Consider the following 12,621-nt stretch of genomic DNA (forward strand, 5'->3'; position numbering starts at 1 on the left):
TCAATATGAAAAAAAAATTGCATCTTGACCCCAACTTCACACCCCACACAATGATCAATTCCAGATGAATTGTAGATTTGTATGTAAAAGATAAAAATATAACATTTGCAGAGGAAAACATAAGAAAATATATTCAATAACCTTGGAGAAGGCAAAGATGTTTTAAACAGAATACAAACAGTGCAAACCAAAGAGAGAAAAATGATAAATAGGACATCAAAATTAACTCTTCTGTTCATCAGAAGAAGCTCTTAACAGAGTAAAATGGAGATACGCATAGTGAGAGAAGATATTTGAAATACCTATATTCCAATAAAGGGTGTATATCCAACATATATATTCATAAAAATTAACAATATACAAATAACCTATAGGGAAAAGACAAAAACCAAATGTTGTGGAGACTGAGTTGTCACCTGAGCTTTTCTTTTCTTATTTTTTGTTATTTATTTATTTATTTATTTATTTATTTATTTATTTATTTTTGAGACAGAGCCTTGCTCTGTCACCCAGGCTAGAGTGTAGTGGTGCAATCTCGGCTCACTGCAAGCTCCGCCTCCCAGGTTCACACCATTCTCCTGCCTCAGCCTCCTGAGTAGCTGGAACTACAGGCGCCCACCACCATGCCCAGCTAATTTTTTTGTATTTTTGGTAGAGACAGGGTTTCACCGTGTGAGCCAGGATGGTCTCTATCTGACCTCATGATCCGCCCACCTTGGCCTCCCAAAGTGCTGGGATTACAGGCGTAAGCCACCGCTTTTCTTTCTTTGTTTTTTTTTCTTTTGTTTTTTTTTTTTTTGAAATGGAGTCTCCACCTGTCATCCAGGCTGGAGTGTAGTGGCAAGATCTCGGCTCACTGCAACCTCCGCCTCCCAGGTTCAAGAGATTCTCCTGTCTCAGACTCCTGAGTAGCTGAGATTACAGGAACGTGCCACCACACCGAGCTAATTTTTGTATTTTTAGTAGAGACAGGGCTGCACCATGTTGGTCAGGCTGGTCTTGAACCCCTGACCTCAGTTGATCCACCCACCTCGGCATCCCAAAGTGCTGAGATTACAGATGTGAGCCACTGCACCCAGCCTATTTTCTGACATGAGAGTATAAATTAGCATAATGACTATGGAGAAGTTTGCAAGAGTAGCAAATAAAAATAGAGTACCCATTTATGTAAAAACATTTGGCAGTATATCCTAAAGATGAATATATGTATAGCCAATGAAAGTAATTCTCCTTGATTTATATAACCAATAAAAATAAGTTAATGTGTTCCCCAAAATACTGGTACAATAATGTTCATAGTAGCACTACCTGTAATAGCCCCCAAATAAATATACCCACATGTTCATCAACAATTTAAATAAATACACCGTGGCATATTCATCATCTGAAATACTATACAGAAGAGAATGTAATGAACATCAAATATAGGTTACAATATGGAAAATTCCATAAACACTATATTGAGCAAATGAAGCCAGACATAAAATAGCATACACTGCATTATTCCACTTACATAAAGTTCAAAGCCAGGCAAAGATAGTCTATAGAGTTAGAAGTTTAAATAATGGTTATCTTTGAGGAGGAAGGAGGAGGTAATCCACGGAAGGGGGCAAGAAAGTGACTTCCAGAGTCACTTTCTTCAGGCAGGTATGAGTCATATTTCTTCAGGCAGGTATGAGCTAGATAAATGTATTCACTTGTTGAAAATTCACTGAGCTGTGCACAAATGATTTGTGTATTTTATTGTTTGAATGCTAGACATCAAAACAGTTTATTAGTTTTTTAAATTCAAAAATACATGAAAAGATTTAATGTACATGAAAACAACACCATTTCTGTAAGGGCAGTTCGGTCAAAGTTAAAGGATTCCAGCATCTTTGCATTTGTCCAGAAAGAAGGTAAAAGTACCAATTAACCAAATCAGCAAACTTCCAATAAATACATTTTAGTTCTAATAAATAAAATTCACTTGTAGCTGGTTGAATTAGATTTGTAATATAATGAACACCTAACACATATTTGGCATTAATTCCTTACCTAGAGAGTAGTTGCAGAGGTTGGGTATGTGTGCATAGACTTGACCCATGCCAAGGCACTAGAATAAATTTGCATTTGTTCCCTTCCTTTTCCTGTTCTTCCAGAAACTGGTCGCACTGGTAAAGCTGGAGCCACACTGTTGCTATTTTGTAACAGTTTGTCTTTATAAAATTAGTATTTATACTGCATAAAAAATCTACTTAAATAGAAAACACAATTCAGGGGGAAAATCAAATATGTGGAGGCAAAGAGGTATAGTGGAATTGAAAAATAAATTTTAGGAACAAATAGACAAGTAACATTTTCTTTCTGAGAGTAAGTTTTCTCATATGTGATGATGGGGATGATAATGAAATACATATTTCAAAATTATAGTTACAACTATATGAGATACATAACTTTAAATTCAGGCTCTACAACTTGCCAGCTATATGACCTTGGGGAAGTTTTGAATACATAATTTATCTGCCCTTTGGCTTCCTCATCTCTAAAATGACAATACAGTACCATTTACTATTCATTTAGTTATTTTCTTTGAAACACTTAAGTATAAGAAGTGTGATAGGCCAGGCGCAGTGGCTCACGCCTGTAATCCCAGCACTTTGGGAGGCCAAGGCGAGCAGATCACTTGAGGTCAGGAGTTCGAGACCAGCCAGGCCAACGTGGCAAAACCCCATCTCTACTAAAATTATAAAAATTAACAGAATTAACACATATGTGAATGAATGTCTGTGTGTATGCTAGTTTTCATACACATGCTTAGGATACTTAGTTTACTTTTGAAATTACTAATCTGTAATTCATAATATAGATTTTTGTTAATCAGCATATTAAAATAATTTTTAATTGGGAAAATACATTGTGTCCATGATATTGGTTTGACCTGAAATTGTATGCATATCACTCGCCATTTGAAGCCATGAGACATAAGAATCTGGACATCTAAAATAAAGCAGTCTTATTTTAGAGAATCCATACTCCAAGTCTAGAGCTCTGTGTGGTCATGCGTCTTCAGGGAAGGAAAACATCCTTTCAGGCCGGGAGATTTCCCATTAGGTCCGCACCCATTCTAATGGTAGGTGCCCATGCCATAGTGGCTGCTGCATAATTTTGAATTTTACAAAATCGACTCATGCCCCTCTTGGAGCAAAGATTTATCCAGGGTGTTGTGCCCCTCTTGGAGCAAACATTTATCCAGGGTGTTGGTCAAAGTGCCTCACCATAGAGAGTGGCAACTTACCTGAGCTTACAATGCATTGCATGGCTGCTTTTCTGTCTTCTTGCAAATAAATATTTGTATATCTGTCAGATTTGCTTCTAACCATTTGTATTCATTCTAATGTATGACATAGTGATGAGGTTCTCTAAATTTCAGAAATACTTGCATATGCAAAATACAGATATAAGTACAATGATGCACCAGCTTTAACCATGTTCAAAACTCAAGGAACATGTTGTCTTCCAGCCAAATGAGAGTGATTTCTCCTCTTTCCTCTGCCCCTACCAACCCTTTTCTGGTCTACAACTACAGCTAGCAAGTTGTAGCGGTTTGGAGAAAGGAAGGGAATAGGAAACTGAAGGCAACAACACATCCTTTCCTGAGGTTCAGCAGCTGCTAACCATAGCTCTTTACTCAGGTGAAGTAAAGCAAAAGTCTTAATATTAGTCAGGACAAGCATTGCTTAATATGTTAAGCTGGACACATTGTAATCACTGAATCCAGATTGGATTTTTGTGACGTAAAGTAGCTATAGCACTTTCTACTACCTAAGAGCAAATGGGAAAGTCACAGGATCTCTCCAACTTTCCATTCAGAACCACAGTAAGTTTACCCACGTTAAATTCCCTTTAAAGGGATAGAGGGAAACAAAAATAAAGTTTTGTTTTAATCTTATCATAAATCATTTTTATGAACTTATTACAAAAATATTTCAATATTACAAATATTAAATTTATAATAGGTAAATATATTGTGCAAAGAATTATGTTTCTTCTTAGGATAACCAGTTTGATTGCAGTTACTCAACTCTGGTATACACAATCACAAAATAGTTTTATTTTTACATTAACCTCTATCATCTGTATTCTGTTGAAACTTCCCATATCCCACCCATTATATATAAATTACCTTTAATGTTGTCTATAATTTCATAACAGTTTCAGTCATTTTCAGTAATTAAAACAGCTTTATTGTATTAAAATTTAACTATACACCTTTTAAAGCTACAATCTCAGTTTTCCCTCTCTCCCCCGTTGTTATGACAGTGAGAGTTGAAGAGAGTTTTCTCACAACTTTTCTCCATCTTTCTTTCCAATAGTTTCTATAGTTTCTCCAAATAGATTACTGCCCACTCTCTGTTAAACAACCCTGTGAATCTATGTAAAAACTCAGGAAGGTTTAGAGCCAGCTGATCCCAACTGAAGGGTTTAAGAGTAAGTAGATACTCTTTAACAGTTGGTGGTCCTTTTCTGGGGGACCCTTTTCTATTGTTCCCAAATTGCAGGCATCACACAGAATTTCTGAGGCATGTACCTCTCTACTCTTAGTGTGGTGATCTCTGACAAGCCTGCAACCTCCAATCTTATTAACACTCTCTAGTCAAATATAGAGGTGGCCTTGAGGCCTGGGCCTCAAGGGGTGAGCCCTTATCCCCTCCACATGTCTATACTGTCACCCTCATCTCTCCCCAGTGCTCTCCCCCAGGGTTTGCAAACCTTTACTCTAAAAAGTCAGGTTGTAAATATTTTAGGCTATGCAGACTATATGGTGATTATTATTACTACTCAACTCTGTCACTGTAGCTCCAAAGCAGCCACAGACAATACTCAATTGGATGAGCATGACTATGTTCCAATAAAACTTTATTCATGGACACTGAAATCTGAATTTCATATGTCATGAAATAGTACTTCTCTTCTAATTGTTTCTACCATTTCAAATATAAAAACCATTCTTACCTTACAGTTATATAAAAACAGGTGGTGACAGATTTTTCCTATGGTCAGTGTTTGCCAGCCTGTTCTGCTCTAACTCAGTAGTTCTATCTATTGTCAGGAAACCAAACCCATGTCTAAATCAACATCCAACCTTGCAACGAAATACCTATCTCCCCTTCTTGGTGTTAATGCCAAACCTCGTGAGCAATTCTTTTATAGAAACTCTCCCCTACCAATGTCAGTAAAGGGAATTGGTTCAGTGCCTCCTCCCCTCTCTTATGGGAGGATGGAGAAGATAGTTTTCCTCTAAGAACAGTACACTCTTCCATTCTACCACAAAAATGTGGCAGGACCTTTCTTCCACATCATGATAGTAAAGGCCACCAAAACAGTTCAATACTTCTCAACTTCTCAAATCAACCCCTTTCTGATTGGACTTTGGAGAATTTGGTGATTCCTGTAAAGTCCAACAAACTGAGATAACTAAGACTCAGTGAGTATTTCACATTACTCTTACATAATTTTAAAATCAGAAATATTGTGTCTCACTTTTTAAAAAATTATACTTTTTCCCAAATAGGGCTCTCCATTGAATTTCCATGTAGCTTAAGAGCCATTGATATATTTAAATAAGGTAACATGAAATGAAAGTTCAGTGTACTGATTCCTTCTTTTGCTATCTCTGAGGGTCATAGATATCAGGAAATGACCAGGGAGCCATTCACCATGTAAATGATCAGTGTCACTCTCAGATAACTGCAGCCTTTAGAACTGTAAACACAAGCAAGGCAGCTGCCGGTGTCAACAGCTGTCCCTGGAATATCACCAGGTTATTGATAATTTAATAGACCTTCACAGCCAAAACAATGAATAGAAGGCCAGAGTTAAACCAGTGATCATGTTGTTCATCAAAACTACATCTTCATAAACTTTAGCAGTCAAGGGTTAGCATCTGTCAGGATGATTCTGTCCTAAGATTCCCATGGACACTTAAAAGATTTCAGGACAGATTCAAAGCTACAGAACATTCAATATAACAAAACCGGATATGATTCTTACTTGAAGAATTGTGGACATAAGACTCACCTGCTATTTCTTCTCTCTGGAGCTCATAGCCTATGGTTGATAACCTGTGAAACAGAGTCTTTACAGGAGAGATTGCTAAGGGCTTCCCCACCCTGCTACAAAAAGTATATATAATTTCTGGTGGTGTCTGAGATTCCATTAGACATAAAGAACCTGATACACTGTCATTATTAAAGGTGTGCTTATGCATGTTTGGTTGGAAACAGATCATTTTACATGCCCACTTTCATAGCATGTACAGAACACATGCCAGTAAATACAATTAAATGGATTTTTTGTGTGTGAAATGTGGGGTAAACATATATTACTTATTTGCATTTTCTAAATTTCTATAATGATTTTATATCAATTTTTTATTTCTACAAAGTAATTTTTAAATCTTATGAAAAACAGCAATTTTCATAATCATTTTACAAAAGAGGAAATCAGCTTAGAGAAAACAAGTAGTAGTAGATGAGAAGAGCCTGGTTTCTCTAATTCCCAGGTTAGTATTAATATTTTTCGACTCCATTATTCCTCCTAAGAGAATGATTGCTGAGACAAATTTGTTATGCCCCCAAAGAACTTAATGAGGGTAATAAAAATAAGGAAATAATTACTTGCAATAGACACAGAGTAATTTTAATTTCGTGAGGAACCTTGGGTCCATCTGTGATTTGCCTGGACTGATACTTTCTTGTACTCCAAGCATATATTTACACACTCACAGCCAACAGTCAGGAGTCTGCTTAAGGGATGGCTTTTTAGTCCATACAATCTTCTCTAGTGACTTATCTCCAGCTTCAACCTTTTTCCAGGTTTGTTTCTGGGGGACATGACTCTCTCTGCTTCTCATTTAGACACAAGTTCTCCCTTATTTAGGATTTCATCAGGAAGAAATCAAATCTCACATACACAGCACAGACTAAAGTATCTGATTTTTAAATGCTTTATTACATTGACTTTAGTATCATTAGTAGATGAATATAATCAGATTAATAATCTGGTTTGGCCAGAAGGAAAAAACAAAACATTTCTGAAGCTTCACAAAACTATGTGTGTAGTGTGCAAACTAGAACCAGTTATACTTTCATCTCTTCACAGAACACCACAAGCAGTGTGGTGCATCATAAGAGCTTTCACTGCTGCACCATCACCTCCAAACTGTAGAGGGGAGATGAAGGCAAACTTTGGAGGAATTTCCAAGGCAACTGCAGTCAAATATTATTTGTAAAACTGCAGGTATAGGATGGCATTATACAAAAGCTCAAACAGCCTTCAAAACTTTTGACTATTGAAGTCTAAAATTAAATTTCAATTTTTTTAACTTACAAGGAAATCATACTCATTTAAGATATAGTTACCTCTACCTTAATCCTCAACTCAATCAGATATTTGTAGTCTTATCAGAAATATTTGTATTAGATAGTTGTTTTATTTCCTATTCTATTGCTTACAATTTTAAAATCCACATTAATAACTCAGAGTAACATTTATACATAGATTAACAGAAAGGTAAACTTTAATTTCCAAATTAGGAATGAAGAAAGATATTAAATGGCTTTGCTTTAAAAGAAACAGTACAACTGTATAGGTATAAATAATGGTTTTGTAACAATAAGCATGAATTTAATACAAAGATACCAGTGCTTTTGGACCAAAGCCAATAGACTTGACTTTTTAGAAATAAGCTTAGTTTACTTCATTAAAATAAGTGTTACGGCTGCTATAATGTATCTGGTACTAATTCCAAACATATCCAGCAATTCAGTAGTTTTCCCATGTTGAGGCACTCCTGACACTGCCAGCTGATGAACAAGGACATCAGGCTCCCTGGAGACAGCTGCACAAACAGCTTCTCCAATGCCACCTTCCCTGTAGTGATCCTCCACTGTGATAACTCGGCCGCCTGTGGCTTTTGCACTGGAGATGATGGTGGCGGCATCCAGGGGTTTAATGGTAAATGGGTCGATGACACGGACAGAAATACCTTGTTGAGAAAGATGGTCAGCAGCTGCTAAGGCTTCATGGAGAGTAACTCCAGCTCCAATTACTGTGACTTTATCATTGACACTGTGGCGGACCACCTTGGCCTGGCCAATCTCAAAATTTTCTTGTGGGGTATAAATAACTGCAGTTTCTGGTTCGCTGGTTCGAATGAAGCACATTCCTTTGGTATTGGCGGCTAGATAAACAGCATGCTCTGTTGAGATGGCATCACTTGGATAGAAAACAGTGCAATTAGGAATGCTTCGGAACATGGCTAGATCCTCCAGGGCCATTTGGGAGGGTCCATCTTCTCCAGAGGATACCCCACAGTGGGAACCAATAAGGTTGATATTGGCTTGAGAAATGGCTCCCATTCGGAGCTGATCAAATGCTCTAGTAAAAAAGGCAGCAAAAGCACTAGCAAAAGCAATGGTTCGACCACGTGTGGCACAGCCTAGTGCCACACTTACCATGTTTTGCTCAGCAATAACACACTCTATGAAACGCTCAGGGTGTTCCTTCCTGAATATCTCAGAAAAGGTGGAGTTCATTGTGTCACCACTCAGAACAATAACTCTTTCATTTGCACGGCCCAGTTTAGCCAGAGCCAAACCATATGTTTTCTGAGTAGCTATCTTGTCACCAACTTTGTAAGCAGGTGGGGAGGTCATTTTTATATCTGTGATGATGATTTGAGGTGAGTCTTCCACAGGCGGTTTTGGTCTGGGATTCTCATTGGTCTGTATCTGACTCTCAATTAATTTGACAATTGCATCTGCTCTTTCTTTTGGCACTGGCTTTCCATGCCAATTTTCTGCATCCTCAATATTTGGAATACCCCGACCTTTGAAGGTCTTGGCAACTATAGCAGTAGGTTTGTTCTTCACTTGACTTGCTTGCCAAAATACTTGGCACAAGGCTTCCACATCATGGCCATCCACTAAGTAAGTATTCCATCCAAAGGCCTCACAGCAATTCTGGTAGATGTCTGCGCCATGTTCAAGGGGTGCAGGGCCACTTTGTCCCAAGCGGTTCACGTCGAAGACCGCCACGAGATTGTCCAAGTTGTAGTGGGAGGCAAAAGCGAAAGCCTCCCACACAGAGCCTTCTGAGGATTCGCCATCTCCCATAAGGCAGAACACCCGGTAACTGGCCTTGTCAAGGTACTTGCCAGTATAAGCCATTCCACATGCAGCACCTAATCCCTGCCCTAGGGACCCTGTTGCCATGTCAACAAACGGCAGTCGGGGAGTAGGGTGTCCCTCCAAGTCACTGTGAAGTTTCCTCAGGTTCAGCAAGTCAGATTCACCGATGTCACCCACCTCCACCCAAGCAGCATAGAGGATGGGAGTAGCATGTCCCTTGGAGAGGATGAACCGGTCATTGTCCGGATGTTCTGGGTCTGTCTGTTTATACTTCATCGTGTGGAAGAAGAGGACAGACACGACCTCCGCTGCACTGCAGCACGACGTGAGGTGGCCAGAACCAGAGGCACACGTGGCCCTGATGGAATGGATCCGCAGGCGGTTGGCGGCGTCCCGCAGCACCTGCACAGTCTTCACGTCGGGCTTGGCGTCGTTGGCCATGATCTCTCTTTTGTCGGTTTGGCAAAGCAAATGGCGCCGCAGCACTCCCACAACCCACCGGAGCAGTGCGGTCACGTGACCGCCCCGCCCTCGCCTCGCCTCTGCCTCTGCCTCTGCCTGGAGGCCTGAGCTCAGTCACCAGAGGGGGCGCCCGCAAGGCAGCTTCCCGTGAGACCCAGGAAGCGGAAACGTCGCGGTCGTCTGCCCCCTCTGATGTGCACCGTTCCCCCTCTCTGTCCAAGCCCAGCTGAATGGATTTTTAGTATTTACTTTGTCACTTGCATGTTCAACATTAGTAAGCATAATTAAATTTCTTTTTACCTTTCCCTGTGTTATAAATTCAAAACTGGACATTTTTCTGTGTATTATAGGAAGCTATTTGTGAGGCTGTACTTTTTTAATGCATTAACACTATATCTGAGACATCACTCTTTTACATCAGAACATTAACAGAAAGAATCCAAAGTCACTTTCAGTCTGACCAGCATGGCAATGCTGTCTCAACAGAGACTTTCTCAGAGAAACTAAGTATCTGAATCTCAGACTTATGGAAAGAAATACAATGACTAATTTGACCAAAATGTACAGGAAGAACAAATCTGAAACCACCCAATGGCAGAATAGAATTGCAACTCCAGTGTGCCCTAAAGTACTATTTCTGTGTTGAAATAATTAGAAGGCCAGTAGGCTGAGGTAGCTTCAACTCACTGAATTCTTACCTAAGAAAAGGAAACCCAAATCAGTGTAAATGATAAAAAGGAAATTTAAGCTTAATCAATCAGAAACTGCCAGCTAACTTCTAACTAGGGACTTTCCACTGGGATGACCCAAATAAAGCTAGTAACTCCGCTTTAACCAATTAAATATCTTTCCCTTGTTTCCAAATTCACCCTATAAAAGCCTTCTCCTTGGCTTCTTCATCAGGAGCTATCAGATTCGTGAATCACTGAATGGTTAAATAAATGCTTTAAAATTTTAATGTGCCTCTGTTTATCTTTTAACGACTGTTACTACAAATCATTTTTAAAACAAAGTTGCTTTAAAAAACTAAATTTGTGGGCCAGGCACTGTGGCTTACGCCTGTAATCCCTGCACTTTCGGAGGCCAAGGTGGGTGGATCACAAGGTCAGGAAATTGAGACCATCCTGGCACAGACAAGGCCAGTAGCTGGCCTTGTCAAAGTCCTTGCCAGTACAAGCCATTCCACATGCAGCACCCCTACGGACCCTGTTGCCATGTCAACAAATGGCAGTCGGGGGGTAGGGTGTCCCTCCAAGTTGCTGTGAAGTTTCCTCAGGTTCAGCAAGTCAGATTCACTGATGTCACCCACCTCCACCCAAACAGCATAGAGGATGGGAGTAGTAACAAATCATGTAGTAACAAATCATAGAGGATGGGGTTTAGTGAAACTCCGTGTCTACTAAAAACACACAAAAAATAGCTGGACGTGGTGATGGGTGCCTGTAGTCCCAGCTACTCGGGAGGCTGAGGCAGGAGAATGGCGTGAACCTGGGAGTTGGAGCTTGCAGTGAGCTCAGATTGTGCCACTGCACTCCAGGCTGGGCGACATAGCAAGACTCCGTCTAAAAAAAAATAAATGAGTAAAAAACTGAATTTGTGCCATTGAACTCTTCTAGCAGGCCAAGGTTATGGTTTGTCATCAAAAAAACAACAATTAAAAAAAAAAACCACAATGATAATATATCATACCTTCCCATATTGTGATGTTAAACCTCTTGGTTTCTTGAGCAATAATTCTTACCTTAACTTCACATTAAAATCAGGGCACACAAGAAAAACAATGCCTGGTTCCATCCCAGAAAAAAAGAATTTGAATTTCTGGACCTGGAGTCTGGGAAGCTATGTTTCTAAAATACACCCATTGATTCTAATGTGTAGTCAAGGTTAATAACATAATCTGGATATAGTCTGAGATCAGTGGTTCTCAACATTAGTTGTAGTTTAGATTATCTGGGGAGTTTTAAAAACATCTCACGTCCATGCTGCACTCCAGACCAATTATATCAGAATTTCAAGGCAATAGATCTAGGCATCAGTAATTTCAAAATCTTCCCCAGGCAATTTCAATGTTCAGTCAGGGTTGTAAACAACTAACTCAGGGGGTGTTGTTATCTTTATACTTATTATCCCTTGCATTATATCTCAGAAAAATATTTCAAATGTTATTTGCTATTTCAACTAGTTCTATCATTTTACCTGTTAAGGACACATATTAGAATAAATGGTAATAATATGAAACTAACAAGATTTTAAGATTTGTTGCAGGAATGTTGGCATTGGACAAGTTCTTAAGAGGTCATCGTGTATTCATAACTCCCCACGCGCTTTGCAAATTAAAGCTTGTTTATCTTTTTAGACAAATAAAGGAGGAGAAAATACAAGCAGACTAGAACTAGTAGTAAAGAAGATGAGAATTAGAGAAAGAATAATAACCACAGTAACATAATAGCAAACTACTACAGGCTGACAGGAAAGTAGTTATTATAAACATGGGTAGCTCACAATTATTCTGGCCAAAAAGAACTCGAATAAATCCACACAATTAGTAAACACGATAGCATAAAATGATTTATGAGGCAATGTTCACATGAATAAAAACGTGGGAATGCTTAACATTTCTTTCCAAGTTCCCACAATCTTTCATTCATTTAAAACATTGCACAGTTATTTCCTAAAGTATTAAATAAAAAAATTTTAACATTAGCAAAGGTCAATTTTATTAAGAGGAGAATGTAGTCTTGGGGATTTAATACCCTAGATAGTATATGTAAATTTCCTTCTATCATTCTGTGAGACTGTGTGAATTTTTTTATACTATATAGAAAATAATATTTTATAAATTATGTGTAAAATACTTATATTCTGAGGTTTTATAAAAGCAATTCTGGAAAGATATAGATATACATATGCTTTTATATATGTATATATAAAAAACATAGCAATATATGTAACATATATTAATTTTATATAAAATTAATTTTATATT

At 38.5% G+C, this 12,621-nt stretch overlaps 1 protein-coding gene across 1 annotated transcript; it reads right to left on the reverse strand.

Moving 5' to 3' along the window:
- Positions 1-6,972: 6,972 nt before the first annotated feature.
- On the reverse strand, positions 6,973-9,783 carry TKTL2 (transketolase like 2). Its single transcript, XM_025385518.1, has one exon. It carries the CDS (start codon positions 9,612-9,614, stop codon positions 7,737-7,739), a length of 1,878 nt encoding a protein of 625 aa, XP_025241303.1. The 5' UTR covers positions 9,615-9,783; the 3' UTR covers positions 6,973-7,736.
- Positions 9,784-12,621: the final 2,838 nt, after the last annotated feature.

The sequence above is a fragment of the Theropithecus gelada genome, chromosome 5, assembly GCF_003255815.1.
Source record: "Theropithecus gelada isolate Dixy chromosome 5, Tgel_1.0, whole genome shotgun sequence".
In the NCBI taxonomy this organism is placed as follows: Eukaryota; Metazoa; Chordata; class Mammalia; order Primates; family Cercopithecidae; genus Theropithecus; species Theropithecus gelada.